Raw genomic sequence first — 27,967 nt, 5'->3', positions numbered from 1 at the left:
TAGAAGAAGCTGGGGCCAAGTTGGGGAGTAATTAGTAGGTCACTTCCAAAGTTCATGGAAAATGCAATTAAAACATAAATTTATTTTGGTGCAAAGAAAATGTGAAACCCATGCATACAAAGGGTCTTCCAAAAGCTCATGGAAATGCATGCTGTGAAAAAAGTGAGAGGCAGGTGTTTGGTTTAGCTGGTAAAGAAGTCATGCTGAGACATCCACCCGCCCCCATATCAGAGTGCCTGGGGTTAGGCCCTGATTCTAGCTGCTTGCTAACACATGCATCCTGAGGGGCAGCAATGACAATTAGTGTACCTGCATCCTTGTCACTCACATGGGAGACCTGGATTGAGTGCCTGGCTCCCATTCTCTGGCCCACCCAGGCCCTAGCTGTTGTGGACTTCTAGAGAAAGAAACAGCAGATAGGAGCCCTCTGTCTTTCTGTCTCTCTCACTAACTCTTCCTCTCTGCCTGCCTTTCAAATAAATCTCAAGTAAATGTGTTTAAATGCATGGCTTTTGAAAATTGTTACAATAAAATAACCTTATTTATTCCATTTTCCACAAGATTTTTGCAGTGTGCTTGTACATTCTACCACAGACCTCAGGCTCACTCTGCACACAGAGGTGATCCACAGAAGTTCATTAGAACACTTCCATAGGTGTGCACAGCCACACCGATTCTCTGGAACCCCCATGACCACCTCTGCCATACTGGGAGTGGGAAGTTTTCTGTGGAATTCACTGAGAGTGGAACCATACTGGTTCTGTCATTTACCATTTCCATGCTCTGAATTTTTATTTATCTCAAGATGTTTTCTTCAAATGCTTTCCTCATCTGTGAAGTGGGAACAATAACAGTTCCTAGATTATAGGGTGGCTGTGTGAATTAAAGGAAAGAAAGTGGGTCTGGCACTTAGTAGAGAACCTGGCATGCAGCAAGCACTCAACACTTGGAGGAGTTGGGGTTAAATTCACTTCCTCACAAACATTTGCCTCAGAAGCACACATTTTGGCTTCATGCTACAGATCACCTCCACCCTGAGCACTCCATCTCTGCTCAAGAACATTGCCCTAGTTCTGCTGGCATCGTCAGAGCCCTGGGCCGCAGCCCAGTGGAGCAGAGCACGATGCAGAGCAGGAGGCATGCCAGCTGCAGACCCAGCTGGCTCCCACCACACCCCAGGCCTCCAAGCCCTCAGATCCAAACACTGACCCTCAGATCCCAAGTGAAAAGCTAGCCAGGTAGACCTCCCTCTCTCCAGTTCTACTCTACCTGTGGTCTCAGCACCACCCACTAAGATATCCCTTTGGATTTTGCCATCATCTTCATCCAAAGCCAGCCAGCGGTTAAGGGGGAAGTCATATTTCCTTTTGTTTCCAATGTCTTCGATGACAATCTGAGGAGGAGATGAGAAGGCGGGAATGTAGGTGTTATTGAAGGTGTACCTGGTGACCTAACATAATTCCCCCAATTACTTGAGGGTACTTCTAAGAACAGTCTCATTTTCTCAGTGGCCCAAGGAGACGTTATCACAAGATGCACCTGTCATACAGTCACAAGTGGTGATTCCCTCTGACTTGGGTTATGAAGCTGCAGCTACCTCCACAGCTACAGATTTTTTTTTTCTAAATGGAATCAGAAACTTGGTAACATGTCCCCTGTGTGACAGACACACATAAACAGGAAGCCCAGACTTTCAAGGTGCAATGACATTATCACCTTCCTCACCCACTGAAGGTGGGAATTCCGTGCTTGGGGAGCAGGAGAGTCCACACCAGGGGAAGGGCAAGTCCCAAGTCCACAATGAGGACCCCAGGTGGCCATCAGGTCAGAAGATGGCAGCCGTGAACTGGAGCTAATAAACTTGGTCTTCATGAGGTCTCCTGCCTTGTGACCTTTCACGTGGTTCAGATTGGTGAGGCTGAGAGAAGTACATCTTCTAGATTACACCAAACAACTGAGGGTCCCTCCCATCAAAAACCTTACTCCAAGATAAGCAGAGTGGCTGACACCTAGAATGTGTCTTCCAGTCAACATGATGCGGGCAGAGGCACCTGGAGGCAGATGGAGTGAGTTGAAAAGTAAAAGTGCCCCAAGGTGTTCCTAAAACCAAGAGAGTAGGGTTCTGATTTTCAAGGAAAGATATTTCCTCAGGACAAACCACTTACAGTGTGACACAGGGCACACCGGCTGTCTGAATGCATTGCAGCTTGGTCTAATACAGTGTTAATTAGGGAACCTTTTGGGCTTTAAGCTGGCCACGTGAGGACACTGTCCACCAGAGAAGAACCAGTAGTCTGCGCAAGCTGTTCCATTAAGCTTCTCTACCCAGATAAATCAGCATCAGGTTCTGCCATAATTAGTGCCTTGTGGATTTGATTAATGTAAATCAGCCCTTTGAGAACCCACTGGCCTGATCAGGTCTCTGCACTTTTAAAGCTGGGTGCTTACATGCTACTCTCAGACTGCTCTGAGAAGGAGTCTGCAAGGGAAGTTCAACCTTGCTCAATTCCTCTACCTACACATTTCTGCTACTTTTCTCCCATGGGACTGAGGGATTGGAATTGGCAAGTAACTGACAAGGGATTGAGCCAGGCTTGCCTGCTTGTTATCCTCTCTGACCATGACTCATGGAGTCAACAAACGCAAGATGACTATGGAAAGAAATTAGTGTATTTGATGAGCATTCAAGTTTACCAACAGATGCAGATGCACTAATGCCCCATCTCTGTCTAAAAGTATTTACTGTAACCTTCAGTCATAGTTTCAGGAGCAAGGGCTGGCCACCCTCACGGTTCCTAGAGCAGTCATAGATTGGGGGCCTAGTCCCTGCTGAAAGTTGCTGGCTTGAGAAGCTTATCAAATTTGGAGACCAGAATGTACACCAATAAATCCTCTTCAGGACAAAACTAACTTGTGCAGCAGAATCACAAAAGAGGCAACATCCGAATGAATACTTGAATGTTAACAATCAGGACCAAGTCTATCCTTACAGCTAAGGCTGCCAGTGTGGATCCTACAGTGTGATAGTCACTCTGTTAATGTCTATTGGCTGTGAAAACATGTCACTGTGTGTTGGTCTTCTTTCTGTGACAGCCAAGATTATGTGTGAGGCTTCTAGCTCCTTCAGTCCTAGATACTTGGCCCTGAGAGTGAAGGGGAACCAGGCAAACTACCAGATCTGCCACTGGAGAGTGATGGAGCTTTGGGCAAATCTCCTTTCTTCCACCCTCCCTAAATCAAGTGGGCCAAGGATGAGGTTCCCTGGCAGCATAATGTGTCATTCTGTGACCACTGCTCTTTCAAAGTTGAACTAAGTGGTTGTTCAATTGACGAGGTAATGTGATCACAAGAATTGAATTTTCAGGTGTGTTGACATGTTGAACTATCAAAACTGCTTGAGCAGGACCAGGGACCTGGGGTGGGAGGCTGGGTGGGGCTTCTCCTGTTGTTTCTCCCATTGCCCCAGAAAAAGAAAGAAAGGAAGAAAGGAAGAAAGGAAGAAAGGAAGAAAGAAAGAAAGAAAATACATTTTAAAAAGAGAGAGAAAGAGAGGGGAGAGAGGCTTCCTCTAATGACTTCCTAAGCCCAACTCATTGGTGTTTTTATCTCTGAAGTCTGGAAATCCTGGTCTAGCGCTTAATGACTGGAGCAGGGAGCAACATGTCTGTGTCGATCAGCTGAACCCCTAGAAAAACAGCAGTGGAGCCTGGGCAGGGAGTACCATGGAGCAGGTAGCAGTGACTCTGGTGTCCCCTCTACTCCAGCTCATTTTGGTGGCTTTCTGTGTGCATTTGGATGATGATTTTTGAAACCATATTATACAAACACTTCAACAAGGGCTCAGCTGGCAGACACACACACAAAGAAACACAAGAAACCTCCATTGCAGCCAGTACATTGGATTGTCATTTTTTTCAGTTATTTCCACTTTAGCTTTAGAAAGAAAGAACCCCAAATTGTCAGAGTACTACACGCTTTAGTCTTGGGATTTCCATGAATGATTTAAGGGTAAGTGTTTTATAATTTGCTGTTATCTTTTATAATATGCTTATGGCCCATAAAACTTAACTGTAATGAGGCCTAAAAGAAATCCTGTCTCAAAATCAATCACTTTGGAACTGCAGTGAGATGATAAAATGCTGACAAATCAAGCAGGCACCTGAGAGTTTTACAAAATACTGGAGACAATATTACAACGAAAAGGCAATAGAGCAAAAATATGCTCTAATGGCTGCTGGCATACATGGACACCTCAATGTGTACAACTTTTTGCTTCACGTTGCCCCCACAGGAAACTCGGTCTCAAATTGTTTGTATACACACACATATACATATATGTGTGCATATATGTATGTGTGTATATATTTACATAAATATGCACACACACATATAAAAAGATAGTATCCTTTGCATAAGATGCAACCAGACTACTTCAAAGATTCAGGTAGTGGAAATAAGACACCAACCCAGGAAGAGAGAGTTGTACCAGGATGGCAACAGCTAGCATCTGAGGATTTGACCAAGAGTCTCCACTCAATATGAAGGATATGAGGGAGGAATTCAGAAGTTACCCAAACGGAGCCCAAAAAGGAGTGGGAGAAGAAGGAGGAAGGAATGAGATACAATAAGTATGTCCTACATGCCAGACACCAAGTCTCAAGGGCTTCACCTCATCTGAGGTTGGAGAAGGAGAAAACACAACTTGAGTCCTTTTAGAAAAGTACCCCTGAACCTAAGAAGGGGATCACTCAAAAACCAGGATGGCAGATGGTTCCAGTGACTCTGAGGCAGAGCTGAATCCTAACCCAGTCTGGATTTCATACCCCAGGATCCCTACTGTAAATTGATTTTTTTATTAAAAAAAACTGAATTAGCAGAACTCAGGATGCAGAAAAACAATGCAGAAAATGGGTACACTTAATAGACTGCACACAAAGATTTAGTTTGTATGCAACAGGAGTGAACATCTTTCAGGATGGGAGATCAGGTATAAGATGATACTAAGAGATAAACTCAGATGAGAAAAGTAAAAGTATGATCTATATCAGTAAGCATACTGAAGTCTCCACATTCTGTATGTCCTTCAACCAAATCCTAGAATTGATTGTACAAACTAAAAAGCGTATAAACACAAGGTATCAGAATGTCGGGGCACTGTTTATGACATGAAAGTACTCCAAAAATGTGGGTAAAAGGGAATGAAAACTTGAGATTAATTTGGTGTAAAAATTTCTGAAACTCAAGTTAATGAGGGTTCTTTCAAAACTTCATGAAAATGTGTACTATGAAAAACTATGTGTAAGTTTCAAAATTTATTACTCCAAGATAGACACATATTTTCACGAGCTTTTTAAAGCATCTTCATACAATATAGCATTATATGAAGATAAACTATTATGCTTACTTATATTTTCTCAAGTTTCTAATAAACACTTTTGTAAGAAGTAAAAAAAAAATGAAAGGAACATTCATTCAAGATTGACATGCATGTTGATAGCGGAAAGGAATGGAACTGAGAATATTGAAAAGCAAGTCACTGATGTAAGGGAGGATTTGACAAATTCTTATGAAGTGCAAAGAAAATATGTGGAGATGAAAGGAGTAAAAAGGATAACTGAGCATTTTGGAAGACAAAATGGAGATTCCAGAACTGGAAAAATGGTGTTCCTGAGGAACAGAGCAAAACAGATACCACCGAACTGGGCCCAGTGCAATGGCTCAACTGGGTAACTCCCTCCTTCAAGTGCCGAGATCCTATAAGGACATCAGCTCATGTCCTGGCTGCTCCACTTCCAATCCAGCTCCCTACTTGTGGCCTGGGAAATGGCCTTGGGACTCTGCACCCAAGTGGGAGACATGGAAGAAGTTCCTGGCTCTTGGCTTTGGATCAGCTCAGCTCCCGCCACTGTGTTCACTTGGGGAGTGAACCAGTGGACAAAAGATCTTTCTGTTTTTCCTTCTCTCTATAAATTTACCTTTCAAATAAAAATAAATATTTTTTAAAATGCCATTCAAGTGACAATAAAGTATGTGCAAGAAATTTTTCTCCCTGTGCTAAAAATTAATACATAATTATAAACAGAGATCCCACTCGCCTTATAGGAAAGACTCGTCATGTTCCACAGAAATTCTTTAAAATACCAAAGGAGGGAAAGAAGCTGGAGAGGGAGAATAAACTAACATAAGCCCCACTACCAACTGTTGTCTGGCAAGGTTTAGAATTATAAATATAAAAGGAAAAAAAAAATGCTGCAAGAATCCTGGCAGCAAAAAATGAGGTTACCCAGAAAGAAAGAAAAGTCTGTTTGGCCTCAATACCAAATTTCAGAAGACAATGGAGTAAGATCTACAAAGTTTGAAGGGAAAGAAGTGCTTTCACCAATACATTTCACACCTTACCAAGTTGTTCTTTAAGTATGAAGGCAACAAAGGGATGTGTCCTGGTGTGTGAATCTGCCTCCTTGCAGAATGACCTCTCACGTGACCGAACAGAAGCCCCAGCTTAGGATGCAGCAGGTGTCAAGGCAGCTCCCAGGCCCTCAGGTGCACCTTGCCGCTCCTTCCCCTCTACCTGTCTTTTCAGTCTGATTGTCTTCCCTCTTAGGGTGAAGGAACTGGACTTCAACGTGCCCACCATTATGCCCAGTGTCCACCCTGGCTGAAGTCACTGATGCACCTGCTCCTGCCCCCTTCCCTACTCTTTGAATAGGAGTGGACATTTATCATAGTGGCTAAAGACATCCATGACCCACATGGCATGGAGTGCCTAGACTCAAGTCCCAGCTCCTGAATCAAGCTTCCTGATCATGTGAGAGCCCTAAGAAGTAACAATGGTGGCTCCAGAACTCGCCATTCTATGTAGGAAACATGGACTGTGCTATATTTCAGACTTCTGGTTCTGGCTCCAGCCAAGTTGCAGGTGAATGGATGGAGGTTCTCTGTGTCTTTCTTACTCGCTTGCCTTCTCTCCTTTCCTCTCTTCCCCCTCCTGCCCTTGTAAATAAGCTTAAAGATAGCTAGACAGACAGATAGCTTTAAGAGACACACGTGCTTATGTACATGCTGTCTCAATTCTGAATTCCTGCCCCATGTTTTCTTCAATCAGCCTCCTAGTCCTTGTTCAGTACCAGGCTGGTTGTTCTTAGGACCAAGCAAATTGTCTTCTTTCCAAAGAGTCTTGCTCATTCCTGCCTTCGTTGATTCTTTACCCAATCGTATGCCAAGCACTAGAGAGGGACCTTCAAGGCACTTAAGGTGAGTTATAGAGAAAAATGAAAGGCTTCTGGAGGGCTCACTCAGTACCCTTTCCCACGCCCTTTCTTCCTCACATGGCTGTCAAAAAGGCCAGAAAGCTAGCCATTTCAGCTGGCATGGCCAAGGACACATTTTTGGGTGCTAGATTTTAGGCTGAACTTCCGAAGAGGGCCCTGCTTCTTTCAAAACTTCTTTCTTTCAAAACTTCTATCTTTATTCTCTCTTCCTGCCTAGTAAGATGCCAGAGGTTCAGCCACCACTATGTGATCATCAAGTTGAAAGCTGAAAGCCACATGTCATGGCTGGTGACTTAGCAAGAGAGCAGGTATCCCCATCATGACCTGACCATGTCTGGATTTCCTGTGAGAGGAGAAAAACACACATTTCAAGTGTCTGATACTTGCAGTCAAAACACATTCCTAATGGATACAAGAAGGCAAATGAAGTTGAGCAACAACAAAAGCTTGACTATCCATCTTGTACTTTTTAGTCAAATTCTGATAAACCTGTGGGTTTTCTATTTAAAACAGTAAGACCATTTTCAAATTATTTTCCCAAAAAATACATAACACATTCACTTTTTCCTATCATTCTATAAAGACCTGAAATGAATCAATGCCATGACTGAGGAGTACACATGCAAAAGACTGGAGCCAGTTTACGAAATGTCTTTGGAATTCTGTGAATTTTTTATGTTCCTATGACATCTTGTGCCTTCTCCAAGTCCCCATTACCATCCAGCTACTACTGTGCCTCTTTCCCCTTCTAACTTTCTGCTTACAGTTAAAATTCCTGGGAATTCATTTGCTAGAAAGAATTGGACATCAGCAAAAGATTCTGAGCAAAGAATCTCAGATTTCCTTCAAAATCAGGACAGGGATGTGAGCTTTCCTTGTGGCCTTTGAATGCAATGTGTTTTGACTGCTCAGCTATTGTTAGACTTTCTTCTTGGTTCTTAACTGTGTTTCTGGATAGGTGAGATTACAAAGGATTCGAGCTTTACAAATCTGAGACACAACAGCCAAAACAAAACAGAAGAGCTGCAAGAAATCTTGGGGAGATTAAACAAACGTTTAAACAAATGTCTCCAGCAGGCAATAGAAAGGTGTGTGGAAAGGAGAGGTTCTGGTGGGCCAAGGTTAGGGCAAGCTTTACTATGGAAGCCTTGAAGGGTGAGTGGGCACCAGCTGGGTTCAGATGAAAGAACTGGCTGGGCTTTATAGGAGAGTGGGAAAAGAGATGCTTTCTTGGAGACCATGAGCAGGGAGTGTGGTTGAGCAGCAGACTTTGGTGGAATGGTGAACATGGGGCAAATATCTCACCTGGTGATCTAGATGTTCACATCTCATATAGGACTACTTAGGTTCGATCCTGGCTGTAACCACTATTCCTGTTTCCTGCTAATGCTCACCCTGAGAGGAAGCAGGTGACAGCTCAAGTAGATGGGCCCCTGCTACCTATATAGAAAATCCAGATGGAATTCCCAACTCCTGGGTTTATTTCAGGTCTTGGTTCAGGTCTTGACCACTGTGGGGGTGTGAGAATAAAGTCAGTGGGTAGAAGCAATTTGATTCACACACACACACACACACACACACACACACACACACACACACACACACGTAAAGAATAATGCAGAGAAACCTAGACAGGGAGGTTGGGCTGAGACAGAATCCCCTGAAGAGCTGGAATCTCCCTTCCCAAGCCACTGGAACTATAGACATATGGCTGAACCCACCTTGGACAGGAACCAGCCTGCAGATCCCCCCTTGTTATTGTGGCCGACATTAATCTTCATCAACTGCCCCAAATCTGGAGCATCCAGCAGGAACTTGTCTTCAGCTCCCTTTTCAAAGTTGTCCTTTTCATTCTCCAGCCTACGCTCCCCTGTGTGCAAGGCAAGACAGGCAAGACAATTTCAAAATGGACCAGAAGAGAGGAAAGAAGCAAGTCCAAGCCTTGATGGTCCACCCACTAAAAGACGCTTTTTTGAAAACAACCGCCTGCTGCTTGACATCTAAAGGCTGGGTAGAGGTTGGCCTGGCATGTGGCTTGGACACAGGTCCTGCAAATGCACTTCTGACCTCCTACCTTAATGCAAAGTGCTCTTCTGCTAAGCTGATTTGCACCCCTATGGTTAGACCTGAGGTCCAGCCCTGCATTCACCACTTGGTTTGTTCTGCACTGTGGCAGCTGGCACAGGCCCTGTTCTGCACTGTGGCAGCTGGCACAGGCCTTGTGGCTGGGACCCTGACACCAGCCTGTACATGTCTTCAGGCCTGCTCCTCTCCTGCCAGACAGTGGCAATTATTATTATCAGGTTCTGCTGGGGATTTCACATACAATTTTTTTTCTCACTTATTCCTCACCACAATCCAAGGAGGTATTATTAACTTTGTCTTGTAAATGAAGAACCTGAGACTTAGAGAATCTAAAGAACTTACCCCAAGTCTCTTGGGTAATAAACACAGACTCCAGCTGCAACCTGTTCCTTTTATCTTTGTCAGATGCTACTGCATTTTCATTTTTACATCTATATAAGTCAGATTAACCCAACAACCTCACTGAAGCAGTAACTTTTTGATGCAACAATCTCTCTGTGTGTTTTAATAATTACTTATTTTTGTTTGAAAGACAAAGTCACACAGTAAGAAGGAGAAACAGAGATCTTCTATCTGCTGGTTCACTCCCCGACAAAGGCATGCAATGGCCGGAGCTGGCACTCCTTCTGGGTCTCCCACATGGGTACAGGAGCCCAAAGACTTGAGCCAACATCTGCTGCTTTACCAGGCCATAATCAGGGAGCTGGATGGGAAGCAGAGCAGCCAGGACACAAACTGGTGCCCAAATGGGAAGCTGGTGCTTCTGCCACATCAGCCAGTATCTGTGTTATTTTTTTTCTAAAATTCAATTATTTAAATTTTTCCTAATTTTTCAAATTATGACAGTCAAGTGTATATAAAGTATATATGACAAGCATATGTAAGACATCTGAGCTGACTATTCAGATTTTAGTTATTTAAAGGTGAAAATGTTTTGTCAGGACTTCTTTTGCTTTAATTTTATTTATTTATTTGAGAAGGAGTGAAAAAGAAGCAGGGAGAACACTTTCATCAGCTGCTTCACTCCCCAAATGTCTGCAATGCCTGGAACTGGGCCTGGGTCTTTTTCAGAAGCCAAAAATTACACTCTGCTCTCCCGTGTGGCTGGCAAGGACCCCATTACTCAAGCTGTTACTATTGCCTCCTAATAACAGGAAGTTGGAGTGAGGAGCCAGAGCAGGAAATTGAAGTAGAAGGCAGGCATCCTAACCACTAGGCTAAACACCACTCATTTCTCTCTCCTTTCTTTTTAAGAAGTAAAATACAACAAGTCCTCTCTTCCCCCCTTTCCCTCCTCTCTTCCTAAAAATAAATGATACCCCAATGGCATGCCATGAATTTTTGTTTATACAAATATGTATACATATACAAGATACATTTTCAAAAAGGACCATGCTTCTGCATGTTTCCGAGTTTTCCATAAACAGTATCACAGTGCACATTTCTGAACCTCAAGTTTCTGGTATGTACACTGGAGATAATAACCATGCCCAGCACCGAAGGATTTGTTGAATTAGTGTCTACAGCACTTGGAGCATTGGTGGGCACCATGGCACCAGGATCACCAATGCTGCTGCTGTTATTGTTGTTACCATTGCTACATGCCTTTATGCAACTGGCTCTTTCTCAGCTTGGAGATTATCCTGGTCAATGCATCCAACTGCTGCCCAATAGCCCCTGGATGACAAAAATGCTCTTGTCTTTGTTGCCCTTTGCCAATTATAGTTTTGGTTGATCCTAATTTTTTACTATTTCCAATAATACTGACCCAAAAGTTGCTGCAGCTTTGTAAGAACTGCTCTGAACACAGCTCCAAGCAGAGTTTCTGGGCCTTGGGTGTACAGCAGTGTACAAGGGCTCCCATTCACTCAACCATTGTGAATATATAGATTTTAACACTTTCAGCCAGTGTGCATACAATGGTATCTCATTATAGGCTCAATTTGCATTTCCCTACTTATTTGGAGGAAATTGAGCAACTGTTTAGGTACATGGTGGGCATTTGAACCTTTCTTTATCATAATTTTTCTATTCACAGATGTTATCCTATTTTTCTATTGTTTTTCCTTTGTCTATTTTGGTCTTATCATCTAGGGCCTTTTCTTTGTTTTAATGGGCTTTATTAATGTTTTCCCTCGTGGCCTGTGCTTTTATCGAATTGCTTAAGAAACCTCATTCATAAATTAGGATTAAAAAGATGTGTTCTTAATGTTTCTTCTAAAAACCATATAGTTTTGCTTTTGAACATAAAAGATGTTAGCCCATCTGGAAGCTATTTTTGTGCATGGGGAAAGGTAGCTATCTAATTTTGTCTTCTCTCATCTGGTTAGACAATTGTTCAAACACCAGTCATTAAGCATTCATCCTTCTCTCTAATTTACAATACCACTTTTGTGTGTGTTTCTAGATTCTTTTTTCTATTGCACTGTTCTTTCTCATTTGTACTCTACCAATTTTATTTTGTGTCAGTTTTTGGAGATCTACAACATCTGGCAGGGTAAGTATTTTTGTATTATTAATATTATCTCAATTTTTTGACTATTTAGACCCTTAAAGTTCTATATGATTATTTTAAACATTTATTTGGAGGGCAGAGTGACACAGAAATAGACAGCAAGGGAGACAGAGAGAAAGGGACGAATGAGAAAGAGAGAGAACATGAATCTTCTATCCGCTAATTTACTCCCCAGAGGGCCACAATAGCCAGGTCTAGACTGGACTTGAGGAGCCTGGAGTTCCATTCAGATTTCCTGTGGGATGACAGGGGCCCAATGTTTGAACCATCTTCCTAGATGCACTGGCAGGAAGCTCTGTCAGAAGCAGAGCAGCTGCTGTCACTGCACGTATCAGCTTACCTTGCTGCACCTCAAGGCCAGTCACCTCAGGCATTTCAACAGGGGTGTAAGTTGTGAGGTATTATCTTTCAGTAATTTGACTGAAAGAGCATTGTACTTACAGAACAATCTGGAAAAGCCTAACATCTTAATAATTTTGAATTTTTTCTTCCTTGAAAAAAACTACTCTTTATATACTTTTATGTGACCTTGAATAAAATGAAATAAAATGAAAGCTTAAGAAAATAGTTTAACTAAAATTGTCAGGGTAAACATTTTATCCTTTACTGTGTTGTTTGTTATTTTTGTAATTTTTGTATAGTAATCTTATATTCAGCACCTTTGCTAAACTTTCACTGGTTCTAACAATTTGAAAACTCTCCTGGATTTTTGTAGGTAAACATGGATATTTTATGAAAATGAAATCTTTTTCATTTTCAAGTGTTGCAGCTTTTATTTCTTATACTTCCTGGCCTTGGGCTTTCCAATGCTGTAATGAATTGAAGTAATTATTAGCTGGCATAGAAAGAGAGTGCTTTCTATTTTTCAAAATTAAGCAAGACATTTGTGCCAATTTTTGTAGATAACGTTATCCTTTTTAAGTAGATTTCTTTTTTTTTTTTTAATGTTTATTCATTTGAAATGCAGTAAGAGAGAGTGACAGATCTCCCATCTGATGGTTCACTCTCCAGTTGCCCACACCATCCACACCTGGGAATGTGTATGCCATGCCAGATGTCTATTAAGGCACACCCTGGGAGGTAGCAGATGATTGTCTAAGGATTGGGTCCAACCTGGTTTGAGCTCTGGGACTCTGGTGTTGGCTTGGTCCAACTCTGGCTGTTGTGAATATTTGAGAGAATGAACCAATAAATGAAGATCTCTTCCCTGCTTTTCAAGTAAAAAGGAGGGAAAGAAAGGAGGAAGCGAGGGGGGGGAAGTAAGGAAGGGAAGGAAGGAAGGGAAGGGAAGGGAAGGGAAGGGAAGGGAAGGGAAGGGAAGGGAAGGGAAGGGAAGGGAAGGGAAGGGAAGGAAGGGAAGGGAAGGCAGGTTGGCTGTAAATTTTCTACTCTATCAGGTTAACTCTATTTTTTCTTTAATCTTTTATGGTGATAAGTTATCTGGATAGGTTGAATAATGTTAAATTATCTTCGAATTCCTAGAATAAGCCAGGCTGATGGTTATGTGAATTTTAATTGCTGCTCCAATTTCTTTAATGATCACAGATCTCCCTGGAAACTGGCTGCACTGAGGCCTGAAGACAATCACTGCTTTTGAGATGCTGAGATGAAAGAGCAGCCTACGTTACAGAGCAACAGATCACAAAGTTTGTGCCCCACCCCAGGCTCTGCACCATGCCTTGGGAGAGCCTGGTGCACAGCAAGCATTAATGACTGACAGGGTCAAAGAGGACGAGAGACCACAGTCCTCCCAGCCCACATTGCTGCTGGCCCCTCTAACTACACAGTGTTAAGGCCTCCCAGCCTAAGGGCCAATACCCCTCTTCCAGGTGTTCAGTCTTGCCCTGTAGATCCTTCGGAATGATCCAGAAAGTGACAGTAACAGAGACCTACAATCTTCTATTGTTATTGCCTCTAACTTGTTTTCCCAAATTTAATTATGTGCTAAATGATGATGATAAGGCATACTATCAGATGATTTACATTATGATTATTCCCACAATTGATAAACTAGTTAGAAATATGTGCTCTGGTTTCTAGACAGGATGGGATGTTGGAGTTTCTTTTAATCTTGGCCTTATGGCCAAAGAATGCTGTCTCTTTCTAATGGAGTCCTGGGTTTGCTAAGACTTCCTCTGTGGTTTTGGTTGTGGTCATGAACTGCTTGGAAAGAATGGGCTCCTTCCCGGTGGAAGCACTCATCTACATGCTCCGCTTAGTTCCAGCTTACTTGCCAGATAGTTGAAACCCTTTCCACCCATACCAGGTTTGTATTCATTCAACTGAAATTTTTAGTCAACATAATGATAAAAATATTTCTCAATTATTGGCAGTGTTAGATTGAAACCTCGCACTGTGACTCTGCATTCATCAAAGAATTTTGCTAAATTTGCTTGACACATTTTGAGAATATGTTTATAAATTGTTACAAGTCCAGAGTTATACCTCTTGTTATTCTTTAATGTTATAATTTGAGTTCTAAGAAACTAGTAGCCTTAAAGTTTAATCTGATAGATATCAATATAGCTATGCCTGTATAAATTTGCTGGTATTCTCCTAGGATAATTTACTCCATCCTATCGAGTTTCAACCTTTGTATCATAAATTTAAGCTGGATTTTCTTCTGAGAATATTTATCTTCTCATGGATACATTTAGCTACTCTGTTGTGACTGCTGGTATATTTATCATACTTCTTGTTAGTTATGCTTTTACTTTCCTTCTCTGTCCACTTCCTTTTGGATTGAATCATATTCATTCTATTGGTTTGTTAACTTATGAAAACTGTTTTAGAGTGGTTAGTTTTATGATTTTTGTGGGCATAACCAACCTTCTAAAGTTTACAGTTCACATTGTTATCTCCACCTTGTAAAGGGTAGGGATATGGGCTGGGTTTAAAAAAGTATTATGTTTTTTAAATTCTGATCATTTACTTGGATTCCCTAATATTACTATTTTTCACTGTCTAGGGCTCTGCATTTCCTAGTGCTCTGACATTAGTCGTTACCATTGTTTTATACAGTCAGTACTTTTCTACTCTTTGTTTCTTGTATCTCGCTCAATTTCCTTTTTCTTGAAGCACATCCTTTAGTGGTTGCTGAAGCATTGGTCTACGAATGGCAATTCTCTCTTTGTTGTTGGCATGGCGATTTGTTCATTTTTGTCTTCCCTCTGGAATAACTCCTAGCTAGTACAGAATTATCGGTTCATGTGTGGTAATGTTCCTAACACTGAGGGTATAATTCCACAAATTTACGCCCTCTGTAGGTTGCTATAGGAATGCTCTCTCCGTGTGACTTTTTCCAGAAGGCAATCTGCCAATTCTGCTACCTTTTAAGATCTTTTCTCTTTGCCTTTAGTTTCATCACAGTGTTTCTAAATGTGAGTTTGTTTTGCGTATTCTTTTCAGTGACTCATTTTTCCACTTCAGTCTGAATATTTATATCTGTGCTCAATCCTGAAAACCTTTCAGCCATTCTCTCTTCCACTATTTTCTTTCACCTTTTCTTGTTTCTGGGAACTCCTATTCAACATCTATCACAAATTCTTCTTTTCTCCTTCAATCTCATATCTTTTCAGCTTGTATTTTCCACCTCTATTTATTTCTGTGCTGCAAATGAGTACCTTGTTCTTATCTATCTAATGATTTATTAATTCTGCATTCAAGTATTTCTAATAGTGTTCTTTAATCTATCCATTAAATGTTCATTTTTAATAACCATATTTTCATTTTCTGCAGCTCTGTTTGGTTCTTTTCCATTTTCTTGAGTATTTAGTTCACCTATTGCATAAGTTCAAGCAATTTAAGTTGTAGCCTTTCTCAGCGTACTCTGTAACCTGCCATTCAGCATCAGGCTTATTGTTTGCTGTATAAATGACACTTAGTCATGGAGCAGTATGCCCCTGAGTGTTTCGCAGTTTTAGAAGTGAGCTGGTCTCCTGGATCTCAGCTTGTGGGAATATCATGGAATTCCACAAATGTTTCTGTCAAGAGCCCTGGGGAATTTAGGCTGGCATGGAAGAAACTTTCTATACTTCGGGAAGCAGGCTTCCGAAACCATACTGATAGCCTAAAACCAGACTTCTGGTACACATGGGGTATAGCCTGAAGCATGTCTCTCAACAGTGTTTTTATAGCAAACTCCTGTGGAGACAAGCAATTGCTTCCTGGTCAGTAGTTTTCCCTGAGGAGGTTCCTATGAATCTCCTGAGCTCCTGCCTACATGAGCAGTTCTAACCTTGAATTCACATGTCCCATGATGGCCCATGTTCTCACTTTTTGGCTCCAATTGGGCACAAAAATTCATTCTTTAGTCCAGATTGTTTAGCATAAATCTCGCTTTCAAGAGCTGCAACATCAATTTGTGATCAAGACTTTTGAGTTTCCTCATTTCTGGTACCCAGCAATCCTCTCTTTTTTTTTACATTTTATTATTATTATTATCATTTTATGATACAGTTCCATAGGCTCCTGGCATTTCCCTTATCCCCTCCCCAATTCCCTCAGGTTTGCACGATGGACAGCTTGCTGTTCAAATCAGGCCATGACAAACCACATCACAAGAAGACACATCATCAGCAGAGAAGCCCCAAAAGGCCTCAAGCTGCCTTCTCCCACCAGGATTGTGGGTATCAAACCTTCTAGAAACAGCACTGCACTTAACAAAGCAAGGATCCAAACCCGTTTACCTGTGTCTCCATACTCTCCAAAAATATTGATGAAGACATCGGCATCTGTCCCTGCACCCATCACATCTCCAGTGTACACCCTGACTTCATACTTGTTACCTAGAAGCAAGAATAGAAAAGACCTTAGCCCATTAGTACCCTGAAGAGAACAAACACCCCAAAGTTGCTACCATACCATCTGCCCTCCCCTTCTCCTGCCCTGAGTAATGCTTTGCCTGCCATCATTCCAGCTATAAACAGCTATAAGCAGCTATAAACAAGTCAATCCCTACTGTCCTTGCTCAGTTGGATGCAGGGCATTCTTCAGTGGTGGAGGGTGACCTTTGAGTCCACCTAGGAAAGTGTTGCCTTAGAATACATGAATATCCCACCAGCCTATCTCCCCTGAAGTACACATGTGCTACCTCCTCTATCCGTTCTTCACACTGTATCACAGTGCAGATATTCATTGTGGGAAACTGGTTTATGCACATGAAAATCTGATTTAGACATACATTATTGAGGCCACAGCCAAGGCAAAGACAAGAGACACAAGCAATGGCCAGCAAATACATACTAAGGGGATACTCCTTTTAAAGACTGATATCGGGTGCCTATTTCTTTGTACAAAACTTAACTTTCTGTAACCTCCAAACACTGTAGCCTCAGCCATGGACCTGACAGGACAGTAGAGTTCAATATAAATTTGACAACATGTTGAGATTTCATTCAGGTCTCTCCCACTGTCTGCCTCTTGGATGGGAATAGAGGCCCAGGGTTGTGTGCGTTTAGCTGGCAGGGAGGAGACTCCTCCAGCTTCCAAAAACCGGAACAACTATCTTCCCTTTTCCTTTCTGAAGGAATGTAGAAGACAACCCCTTTCCCAAACACACATATACACACAGAGCCCTGGAAGTGGTCTCTGACCAGGTGGAAACACTGAGCCAGAAGCAACAACATCTCTTCCCTTAGTGCACAGTTGGTGAGACCAAAACCCTTTATTCTCATACTTGATAAAAGGCTCCTGCAGGAACAGGCACTTTCAGATCACCACCCTTCCAGCCTAAGACTCCTTGAGGCCATAGCTGAAACCAGATCTTTCTGAAGGGGTCAGACCCAGGGAAGCCCCAGGTTTGTGGTTTGGTTCTTAGACCACACTCAGGTTGAGTGAAGAGAATGTGAAACAGGCAAATCCCCATGTTTTTTTTTCTGAGTCATGTGATTTCTAAAGACCAAGAGGACCTTAAGAATGACCAGCTTATTCTGCTCTTGTCATCTTCTGAGTAGGTAGCCTGATCCTTTCCTCCCTGGCTGGCAGAGCCTCTGAGACTATGAATGCTGGTTCATGAACTTTCCCAGTTCCAGACCAGAGCTCTCTCCATGAAAGGCCCCTTAACCGGTGAAGCTGGAGATGGAAAGGGAGGAGAGAAGGGAGGGATAGAGGCAGGAGTCTCTGAAAGCCACTCACTGCTGAGCATCACTCACTGCTGAGCATCAGTGACTTAGAAGGCAACCACAGGACTCCAGACGAATCAGGCACAGCCACACAGGAGAGAGGATGAGAAGGTCTGAGAAGCATTTGTGGAAGAAACATCCAACACTCTGAATCATTCCTGAAGACAGAATTAGAATTGGTGGGCTGAATTACAAAGAGGGCAATTTTTTCACACAGACACACAGTGCATATGCACGCACACAGACACAAACACACACAGAGACACCCCTATGCAAAACAGGAATGAGATGCCCTTCTGGGCAATGTGTTTCCCATTCCAGAAATGCCTGGGCAGTCACCTTGGGCCACGCACAGAGGTGGAGAACCACTAAGGAAGGACACCACACAGAAAATGCCACAGGTGAGGGAACACAGCACTGTTACATTCTGTTTCTAAATCTGCAGCTCCATTGTATCTAACCAGAAAGGACAGATCCCAAGCCTGGAGTGAGAAGCCCAGGGACAACAGTAGCCCCTTGGGAGGTAGGAGGGGTATTACCTGTCTCAGCACAGAACAGGAGCCCAGGCAGTGCTTCCGGGTCACGCAGCATCCATGACCCAGGAGAGCCCAGAGAGGCTATATGGCAAGCAAAACCAAGACAATGAGGGATCCAGGCTGATGGCCAGGAGTCAAGCAGCCATGGCTGCAGGGCAGAGGAGCTTCCAGGCCATTCCCACAGAGGCAGACAAGTGGCACAGCCAAAGGGTCAGGAAGCAGCCAGGGTGCAGGGCAAGCAGTGGGAATCTCCTCTGACTCCCATGAACTTTCTTCAGCAACATGGAGATCTGGGTGCCCATATGTTTGGCTGGGTGGAAATCAGGAGACCTGTGAGATAGGTGACCACCCAGTACTCCAAGGAGGAGACAAGAACCACAGCAGAGGTGGGCACACACACCTGAAAAAACTCTTCCTCAAAAGGCCCCATCAATGGACAAAGTGACTTCCGTATTCCGTTTCTCCCACCTTTTGCCATAGTCTTCATGCTATTTAATGTGCTGTTTTCCAAAGCATGGCCCTAGGCCAGCCCTGATTCATGATTGATGCACATACTGGTGTAAAAGCAAGAACAGATTACACAGGGCTTCCTGTCCTCACTGTTGCAAATGGTCAGCACTCTACCAAGCCTTCCTCCCTAGCAAGTCAGTAAGCACAAAGCAGTCAAATGGGGGTGTTGAATGTTGAATTCACCTCTTAGGTCCAGTGCCCAGGAGGGGGCCTGATGCCCACCTGTGAAAACAGGGCTGCCACCCTGATAATAGATGGAAAGGGGAAAGGCTTGACCATCCCCTCCCCAGGGTCATAAAGGAGCAGGAAAACAGGGAGGAAAATGAAGAAAAAGGACTAGAAGAGGGGTCCCAGGTTAGGGAAAGAGCCAGGTGCTAGCTATAAGAAAACAAATGACATCTGCAAGAATTATGATCAAAAACAGCCATGCAGGCACTGCAGTTCACAAATCACTTATCCACCCTTGTGCCCTGCAGCCATCCAACTGCAACAGCCAAGGCACTGCTGGCGTCCTTACAGAGAAGGAAACAGCCTTAGTGAACAAGGCTGAGGAGTTTGGGGCCAGATACCTGGTCTTCAGTTCCAGGGCTCCTCCTGCCCTAAGCCAGGCTCAGCAAAGGTTTTCTGTAAGGCACCAGTCAGGTGCAAAAGCAGGCAGCAGGTGGCAGAGGGCCCCGCTGAACCCTCCTTCCCACACAGACACACTGGCCTGTGTCTTGCACTCCTGGGTGCTGTTGTGTGTCTCTTGGCAGGGACTTCAGGCAGCTCTGCTATCATTGGCTTAGCAGGTGGGGAGCTGCTGGCCACAGGACAACACTAGCACAGGTGAGCTACTGACTGAGTAGCCCAGGGCTCCAAAGCCAGCGTGTGCCCAGCATGGGCAGGAAGGGCCAGCTTTCCCTGCTCCCTCCCTGCTATGGAACCAGATGGACCCTGAAAGCCTCCAGACCCTGACAAATAGCTGGGATTTCCCAAAGGGGTCAGCATCTGTTGTGCTCCCAGGGGAGCTGTGCCTCTAGCTCCCAGTCTAGTTGAGAGCAAGCAAGGGATAAACACGGAGAGAGAAAGAGGAAGGTCAAATTCGAGGAAGGCTAACCAAGACTTCACTCCTTTTCCTGAGCAAGCCCTGAAAACTTGGGGCACAGTGATGGGTTACAGGGCTTACCAATGCCAGTTCCAGAATTGGCCTATAGTTCATCTATTTGGCATTTTACCTGCTATTACCTCCCTGGAACTGCTTTCTCTCTTCTCCTTTAGTTACCAATAGCCTGTACAGGACCTTTGTGCAAATTAGGGAAAAAAATCAATTCTTTCCTCAAGACACTTTAGTGTCATCTGTTGGATAACTGTCACAATAAAGACCCAACTCTACAATCTCTCCCATGAAGCTAGTGTCTTCTTACCTAGTTGCATTTGTGCAGTGCCCAGCTGGTACATCTGAGCCCAGCAGCCTTATTTTTCAGGCAGTTGCCTCCTTCCTCTAAAGGTGAGTGCAAGTTCAGAAAGGCCAAACCAATTACAACATTGATTTGAACAATTACAACAGCAAGAAATGCCGACCAGGGATTAAGCTGTTTCAAAGCCAAAAGAAACTGAGCTGGAGTCCTGTGCTGGTAGTACTAGCTGTAGCCTTAGAACAACTGTCTGTGCCCACCTCACCCTACACAGAGGGAAATACATGCCAAGGCAGGGCCTGCTCTTCCAATGCAGGCCCCATGACAGACACAAGGCTACTACTCTCCCCCTCACCAGGAGAGCTGTCTCCTGCAGGCCGCCGGAAGTTGCCTGCGTGGGATTGCGAAGAGGCAGTCACTGGCAGCCCCGAGCTGCCTGCCTGCGCCTGGTGCGCCAGCCGCCCCCGCACCTCCCCTGCGCTGTGTCTGGAACAGGCAGCTCACAGTAGCGACAGAACGCATCTCCTGGGAGCTGCCCTGGGCCGTGGGGGAGGCAGCACCATGAGGGAGCCGCGCCCCAGGGTGCTGGTGCTGTACACACAGCCGAGCTTGGCTGAGCTGCTCCCCTTGACAGAAGTCAAGCCCACGTCCCCTGACCAGGTGCCCATCCCACCCCACCCACACAGATCTGAGTTTCACGTGGATTTTTTTTTTTCTTTTGGAAGCAGACAATCATGAATGAACCAAGAAGTTTCTTTCCCTTGCCTGCTCCAGGTCCCTAGATCTTGTTGAAAAGCAATGCGGCTATGGGCACCTGGGCAAGTGAAGGGTGGGCAACAGGTGACAGGATGACGATGGGGCTTGGCTTCACCCCCCCCCCCAAGTAAATCCGCCGCGGCTCACACCCTGACACCCCTCACTTCCGCTCACCAAAAGCCAAGACGCTTGGAAGTGAGAGATCACAGGCGCTGCGTGGGCAGAGATGAAAATGGAGAAGGAGAGAGACTCAGGGCGGTTACTCTGGGGGTGGGGGACCAGGAGGAATGTTCTCTCCCTGCCAGAATATTCTCTCTCTGCGCCACCTATGCAGGTGTGTGGATGGGGTGGGCTGCAGAACCCAAGGATGGGCAGGTGGGCAGTGCCACGTGCCAGGAACTAGGTCATGCCCATTGACTGACCAATTCTTCCCCAGGCCCGGTTCTCCATCCCCTTGAGCTGCACAAAAGGTTTCCTCTTCCTCCATCAGCCCCTATGCCCCTCACCTCTCACCTGACTCGTACAACCACCCCTCCTCATGGCTTCAGTACATGCCTCTAGTGAGTTCAACCTCTTTGCTCAGGCTCTTCCAAGCTTCCCATGGTTTCTGGGATACATTCCACATCCTGGGACTACATGCAAGAGAAGACATCCCAGATGACTGTCCTCTACTCTCCTCCCAGAGCATCCTTCTTCATCCCCTCTCCCAACTCCACGACTCTTGCTTTCCTGAACAGGACTGGAACATCCCAGGTATCAAGACCTCAAATTCACTGGCCCTGCAGACACACCCACTTGTCCAAGAGATAAAAACCCCTGACGCTTCCTGTGGACCTATCACCTGCTGGTCACAACTATCATCCCATTTCATCCTCACACTAGACCCTGTTTGCTGCTAATGGCACCATGTTGCCAATGAGGTAATGGAAGCAGAAGGGTAAGAAACTAGACCAAGCGTGCTCAGTTAGAAAAGGCGAGGGCCATATGAATAGGCCCACACCTACATTCGCAACAGCATCAGAGCATCTGGGTTCAATTCTTGGCTTCAGCTCCTGATTCCAGCTTCCTGCTCAAACAAGATAAGCTGTGAAGGCTCCTGCCATGATGGATTGGGTTCCTGCCTCCTGTGTCAGAGATCTACGTTGCATCCTTTGCTCCTGACCATTGTGAGCATTGCGGGAGTGCACCAGTTTGCTGGCTCACTTGAACACACACACCCTGTCTCTCGCTTTTAAACAAGTAAATAAAACTATTTTAAAAGCAAAGAAAAGAAATATTGAGGCCTAGATTTGGACTCCTTTCATTGGAATAAAAGGGTTCTCTTCTGTCATTGCACCCACCCTGCCAGGTTTAGCACACCTCTTTGGCTGTCTTGGAAAGACCCCACTTCTAAGCCCACAGAACCATGCTCAAGGACTCCCCATGTATACATTGTTCATTTGGCATTTAATGTGCTCAAAGATAGGCAGAAGGATTGACCTCAGCCAAGCCTGGTTATGCAACTGCACTGAAATCACTAACTCATTAAGAGCTGCTCACAAGCAGCAAAAGAAAAGACACTCCACACCCCTCATCAAATAAATACACAGCTATTACACTTTCCTAAGAAACCGTTCCATGACAGCCTGATGCTAGCAGGTGCTGAAGCACAGAACAGAGCACAGAAGCTTCCCCTCCTCACAGCCCTTCTCACTCTCTGTTCACACCCTCATGGCCAACCCCTGCTGAACTCCTACCCATGCCCCTCACCTTTCTCCACTGCCACCCTACACAGACCCTTCTCATTCACCTACACGCCCCAGTGACCCTGTGACACTTCGTCCCTTTACAACACATACTCTGCTGCACTGCATATCTCTCTGGGGCCAGCGTTGCAGCACAACAATTCAAATGCTGCTTGCAACGTAGCTTCCCATGTTGGAGCAGCAGTTCAAGTCCCAGGTGCTTCACTTCTGATTCAGCACCCTGAAAATGAGCTTGGGAAACAGTAGCAGATGGTGCATATTCCTGGGTCTCTGGCACCCATATGAGAAACCAAGAAGAAACTCCAGGCTCCTGGTCACAGTGGCCTTTTAGGGGGTGAACCATTAGACAGAAGATATCTCTCTCATTTGCCCTTTTGTTCCCTTTGCCACTATGCCTTTCAAACAAACACATGAGTCTTTTTAAAGTAGTTGATCTGCCCATAACATTGGAAAACAGGTCCTGCTCATGTGGTGTGGGATGAACTTGAGCTTACACAGGTTTGCTGGAGAGTGAGTGGGTGAAATGTCTCCAAAGCCTCAGTAGTCTGCACAGCCCTCAGGCCTACAACTCTGTCCCAGGCACAGCACGGAGTTTCTACTAAGACAGCAACTGTGTTCATTGATTTCCTAGCAGGGTATCTATCAGAGCATCGTTCATAGCAAGAGAACATTAAAGACAGCCTAAACATAGCAAAAACAAGGGATCACTTGGGGAAAGTATGATATTCTCCCACTCATGGAATACAATCCAATCAGTTAAAAATCACTTTGGTAGACTGTTAGAGGCTATAAGACACTCTACATGAGATAACATAACTACTAAATTGATTATAATTCAATAATGTTAACAGTGGTCAAAACATTCATACACACACACACACACACACACACACACACACCCCAGATACAAACAAGAAGGATATTCTCTAAAATGTTCACATGTTCTCTAAGGCAATGCTCCCAGTGGCCAAGTTTCAGCCCCACAGTTTACTTCTGGCTCCACACAGACATGCAGCCCACTGTACCTGTTGGTGTCTCAGTTCCTTTCATCTGTGAAATGCAAGTTGCTAAAATTTAAATAGCTATTTAGACATATACACAGACAGATCGTGACAGCTAGACAGTTTGTTAGGAATTATGCCTGACACTGGATAAATGCCAAATGAAGACTGCCTATTATCTTTGGGTGATGGGATTAAGGACAGTTTTATGATTCTTCTTGTGCTTCTCTAGACTTTTCTTTAAACATTGGCCATGCTTTCTCCCCCCAGTGATTGAGAACTGAAGATTAAAGTCTCTTGAGGTCAGCAAGTGACTGGGTCACATCTTTAATTCTGAAGACGCTGCCAAGAAGTTGTCAATGGACCCCAAACATGCCTAAACTGCTTAAAGTGACTCTCAGGCTACAGGGAGGATGTAGGAAGGCAGGAAAATGGACATGAGAGCCACTGGAAGCCAGTCAGTCCCAGGGAGGCAGGCCTCTGACTCTCACTGCACCCACTGTGGCCAGCATTCAGAACTCAGGATAGCACTCTGACAGGAAGCCTGCTGTGCTGGACAGGACACTCAGAACCAGGTCAGGGACAACACAGTGACCAGATCTGAAGTTCAGATTTTCATGCAGGACTAGGAAAGTGTTATGCCTGCCGAAACTACAGTGAACCCAAGGGTTATTCAAAACACCTGTTCAAAAAGCAAAATAACCAGGTTGGCAACAAAACCATAAATACTCTGCATGTGCTCTAAAGGATATGGCTGCTGGCTGGCAAAAGAATGGTGGAGGCAGGGGGCAAGGAGACCAAGGGCATGGGCTGTAGTGGGGTACCAGTAATGTAAATGAAACCCTATACCAGCAGAACCCATTGTGTCCCCGGACGGTCCTCATTCTTGTTGAAAGCCTAGAAAGCTCCTTCTCTCACATGAAGTCTCAGTTTGAACACCAACTCCTCTAGGAATACCTCCTAGTATCCTCTTCCTCTATACTCCCAATGGCTTGTGCCACCTCCCACTTAGCACATTCTATCTAGTTCCATTGTCAACACTCACTGCCTGACTGTCCCTCTTCTAGTCTCCAAGCTTCTGGAAAGAAGGGCCTGTATTATTCACCCTGAGCGTGGGCATTGGTGCCTGGAAGAGCCCCCTACCACACACACACAAACAAACAAACAAAAACGAAGCACAAAAATCATTGGAGGAGCACAAGTCAGCAATCTGAATCCAGAGCCATGCTGTGCAACCAAGAGCAGGTGGCTTAACCTCCTGGGTTTCCATTTTCTTCTCTCCCAAGAAGAGAAGAAATAAAGTCCCTTTTGGTCCTGAAAGCCTCTGATGTGCTTACTGGGGCATCATTTGGAGCAGTTCTCTGCTTCCCACTCTTTCCGGATATGATTGTGTGTGGTACGAGGTGGCAGCAGAAGGTGGGCGGAAAGCTGCTGTGAAGTTCAGGGGAGGAGAATGAAGCAGGGCTGGCCCAGCTCTCTGCACCCTGAAGTCCTCAACCCTGCTCCCATCCATCCGTGGGCCTGGCACCGCCTCCACAGTATCCAGAGGAATCATGGCCCTCAAAACAGCACCCACAGCACCGAGAGTTCACAGAGCCCTAACTAACGTGTAACCAGGCTTGCCAGGAGTGTTGGGAAGCAAGGGGCTCCTTGCAGGCTTCACCTGTAGTCGAGGTCATGGACCTATCATCCCCACCTCACCTAGTCATCAACATGGGTCTGGCCAGACTCTGCAGGGCATCTGCCACTGACTGACTCTAACATTCGTTCTGATTCTGACAGGCCAGAATCTCAGAACTGGAACAGGCCTGGAGGTGGGGAAATAAAGGGAAAATCTCAGGTGCTGACCCACAGGAATGAGTACCTGTTTTCCCATCATTCACTGAGTCCATACTTGATGCTGGCCACTGCACTAACCCTTTAATGCTCATTGCTCCAATCTACCTTAGGTGGTCCCATTTTATGGATGAGAAAATAGAGGCACAGAGCTTATGGTGTCTGCTTATGCTTACACAGCTGGCAGAGAAGCAAAGCTGCTGACTCACAGACAATGGGAACACAGAGACTGAGCCCGTGGGGTGAGGAGGGTGTGTGCAAAGGTGGGAAGAACAGGAGACTGGAATTGGGAAGGGGGAGGAGAATAGCCTTGCCCTAAGAGAGGCACCCCACCAGTCTCCTTTTGGCCTTGTGGATGATGGCCAGCCCATACTCTTCCAGCTCACTGGCTGTGAACATGATACTGAAAAGCTCCCAAGAGGCCACACAGTCCAGCAGCACCACAGGGAAAGAAGCTGAGGATAGAGGGGAGCTGAAATCTGCCCCAGGCATCATTGCTATTGGGTGGCAAAACCATGATGAAAATTCAAGCTGCACAGTCCCATGTATTTTCTATGCCAACAGTGATATTTTTAATTAGTAATTTACTTGCTCAATGGGAGCCTCCAGCAGAATCTGAGCCCAAGTCAGGAGTTCTGGCTTCTTTGGCAGACTCCCCATCCTGCACCAATCACACGGGCTACTTTCATTGGTACTTGTTTTGCATGGTACAGTCAGCTGGCAGGTGCACCATCCACCACAGGTCAGCATAATCTGCCCCTCTACACAAATCCCAATCCCTTTTTTAGCCTGTCCTGTCCAATGCTCTCTGGGCACTGTGGCACTGACAAGCCCAGGTGCATATCTGCAACTGTGTGGCTGTCCCTGTGAACAGACATGAAATCACAACCTGGCAGCTGATGGGAGATGTGGGAGTGGAGACAGTGACTATGCTCAGCAGACACAATCATCCCCACCCTACCCTGTTTCCAGGCTCTGGGCACATGTCAGTCCAGGCATAGCCTGTCTCACTGGCTATGATAGCAACAACGGCAACAATGCCAGTGCCAATGTATTGACTCCAGTCTATGAGCTGCCCTTGCCACCACCTGCTCCTCCTTGGCTCACCCACCCAGGCCATTGCTTCTGCTTGTGGGCAGGCTCTTTCCTCCAGCAACCAACCCCTCAGGCTCACTGAAGCACGGGACAAAACTGGCTGCAGCTACATTCATTACTAATTCTCCAGCAGAGATTAAATGTCCCCTAGAAGGCAGCTTGTCCATAACAATGCCTAGGGAATGGATCCCAGCTGGAGCCGGAATGGGGGCAGGCCTCACCTCAAGGCAGGGCTCTCTGGATGCTGGGGACAAGGTCTTAGTCTGAAACACTTACGATGCCTGGATTCTGTCAGACTCTGACAGTTGGGATGCAGCTTTTGGCTTCAGAGACCTGTCTCTTGGCCAAGCTGGCAGAGCTTCCCCCAGGCAATGTGGTATGGACTTGGTATTAATTTAAGCCATGTGATCATCTCAACACTTTTCAAGGTGGGAGGGTTTGTGGGTTGGCACTGAGCTGTAGGCAATTACTTGGCCAGAAGGAAGGAAGTGACATCATACTAGCAGTGAGAAGCCTAAGCAGTGGATCTGCCTTGCACAGGTCCTGTTCTTGCCTCCCAACCAGGTTCAGTCCTCTAGCCCACACTCCTTTAAGACACAGGGTTGGAGGTCTGTGCAATGGCTCAACCAATTAATCCTCCCCTTTCAAGTGCTAGGATCCCATATGGGCACCGGTTTGTGTCCTGGCTGCTCCACTTCCCATCCCTGACTGGAGCTTAGGAAAGCAGCAGAGGATGACCCAAAACCTTGAGATCCTGTACTCTCATGGGAGACCTAGAAGAAGCTCCTGGTTTCTGACTTCAGATCAGATCAGCTCTGGCCATTGCAGCCACTTGGGAAGTGAACTGGCAGATGGGAGATCTTCCTCTCTGTGTTCTTTTTGTAGGTCTGCCTTTGCAATGGAAATGAATAGATCTTAAAAAAAAAAAAAGGTCCAGTGGTACTGGGTCATTCCAAAACTCTCCAGCAAGATTGAATCACTTTAGCAGGAAGTATTCAACTTTGGTGTCCCTCACCCCCACTCCATCCTTCAAACTACCTGATACCCTATTAGAGATGTATCCTGAGCTTCCCTGGGGAGTGTTGTGCTTTCAGCCCATTG

The 27,967-nt window shown here is 45.1% G+C and overlaps 1 protein-coding gene across 1 annotated transcript in view; it reads right to left on the bottom strand.

Annotated features, from left to right (window-relative positions):
* The window catches only part of LOXHD1 (lipoxygenase homology PLAT domains 1), a 151,213-nt gene that overhangs the window by 99,635 nt on the left and 23,611 nt on the right, over nt 1–27,967 (bottom strand). The window contains exons 5-7 of the mRNA XM_036493606.2: nt 16,560–16,658; nt 8,993–9,141; nt 1,270–1,393 (exon numbers count right to left, since the gene is read on the bottom strand). Of these exons, the coding sequence (XP_036349499.2) occupies nt 1,270–1,393; nt 8,993–9,141; nt 16,560–16,658 (372 nt within the window). The remainder of the gene's footprint in view (nt 1–1,269; nt 1,394–8,992; nt 9,142–16,559; nt 16,659–27,967) is intronic.

This window comes from Ochotona princeps, chromosome 18 (assembly GCF_030435755.1).
Source record: "Ochotona princeps isolate mOchPri1 chromosome 18, mOchPri1.hap1, whole genome shotgun sequence".
Lineage (NCBI taxonomy): Eukaryota > Metazoa > Chordata > Mammalia > Lagomorpha > Ochotonidae > Ochotona > Ochotona princeps.
Note: the sequence above shows the minus strand (reverse complement) of the source record. Positions and strands in the feature narration are given on the sequence as shown.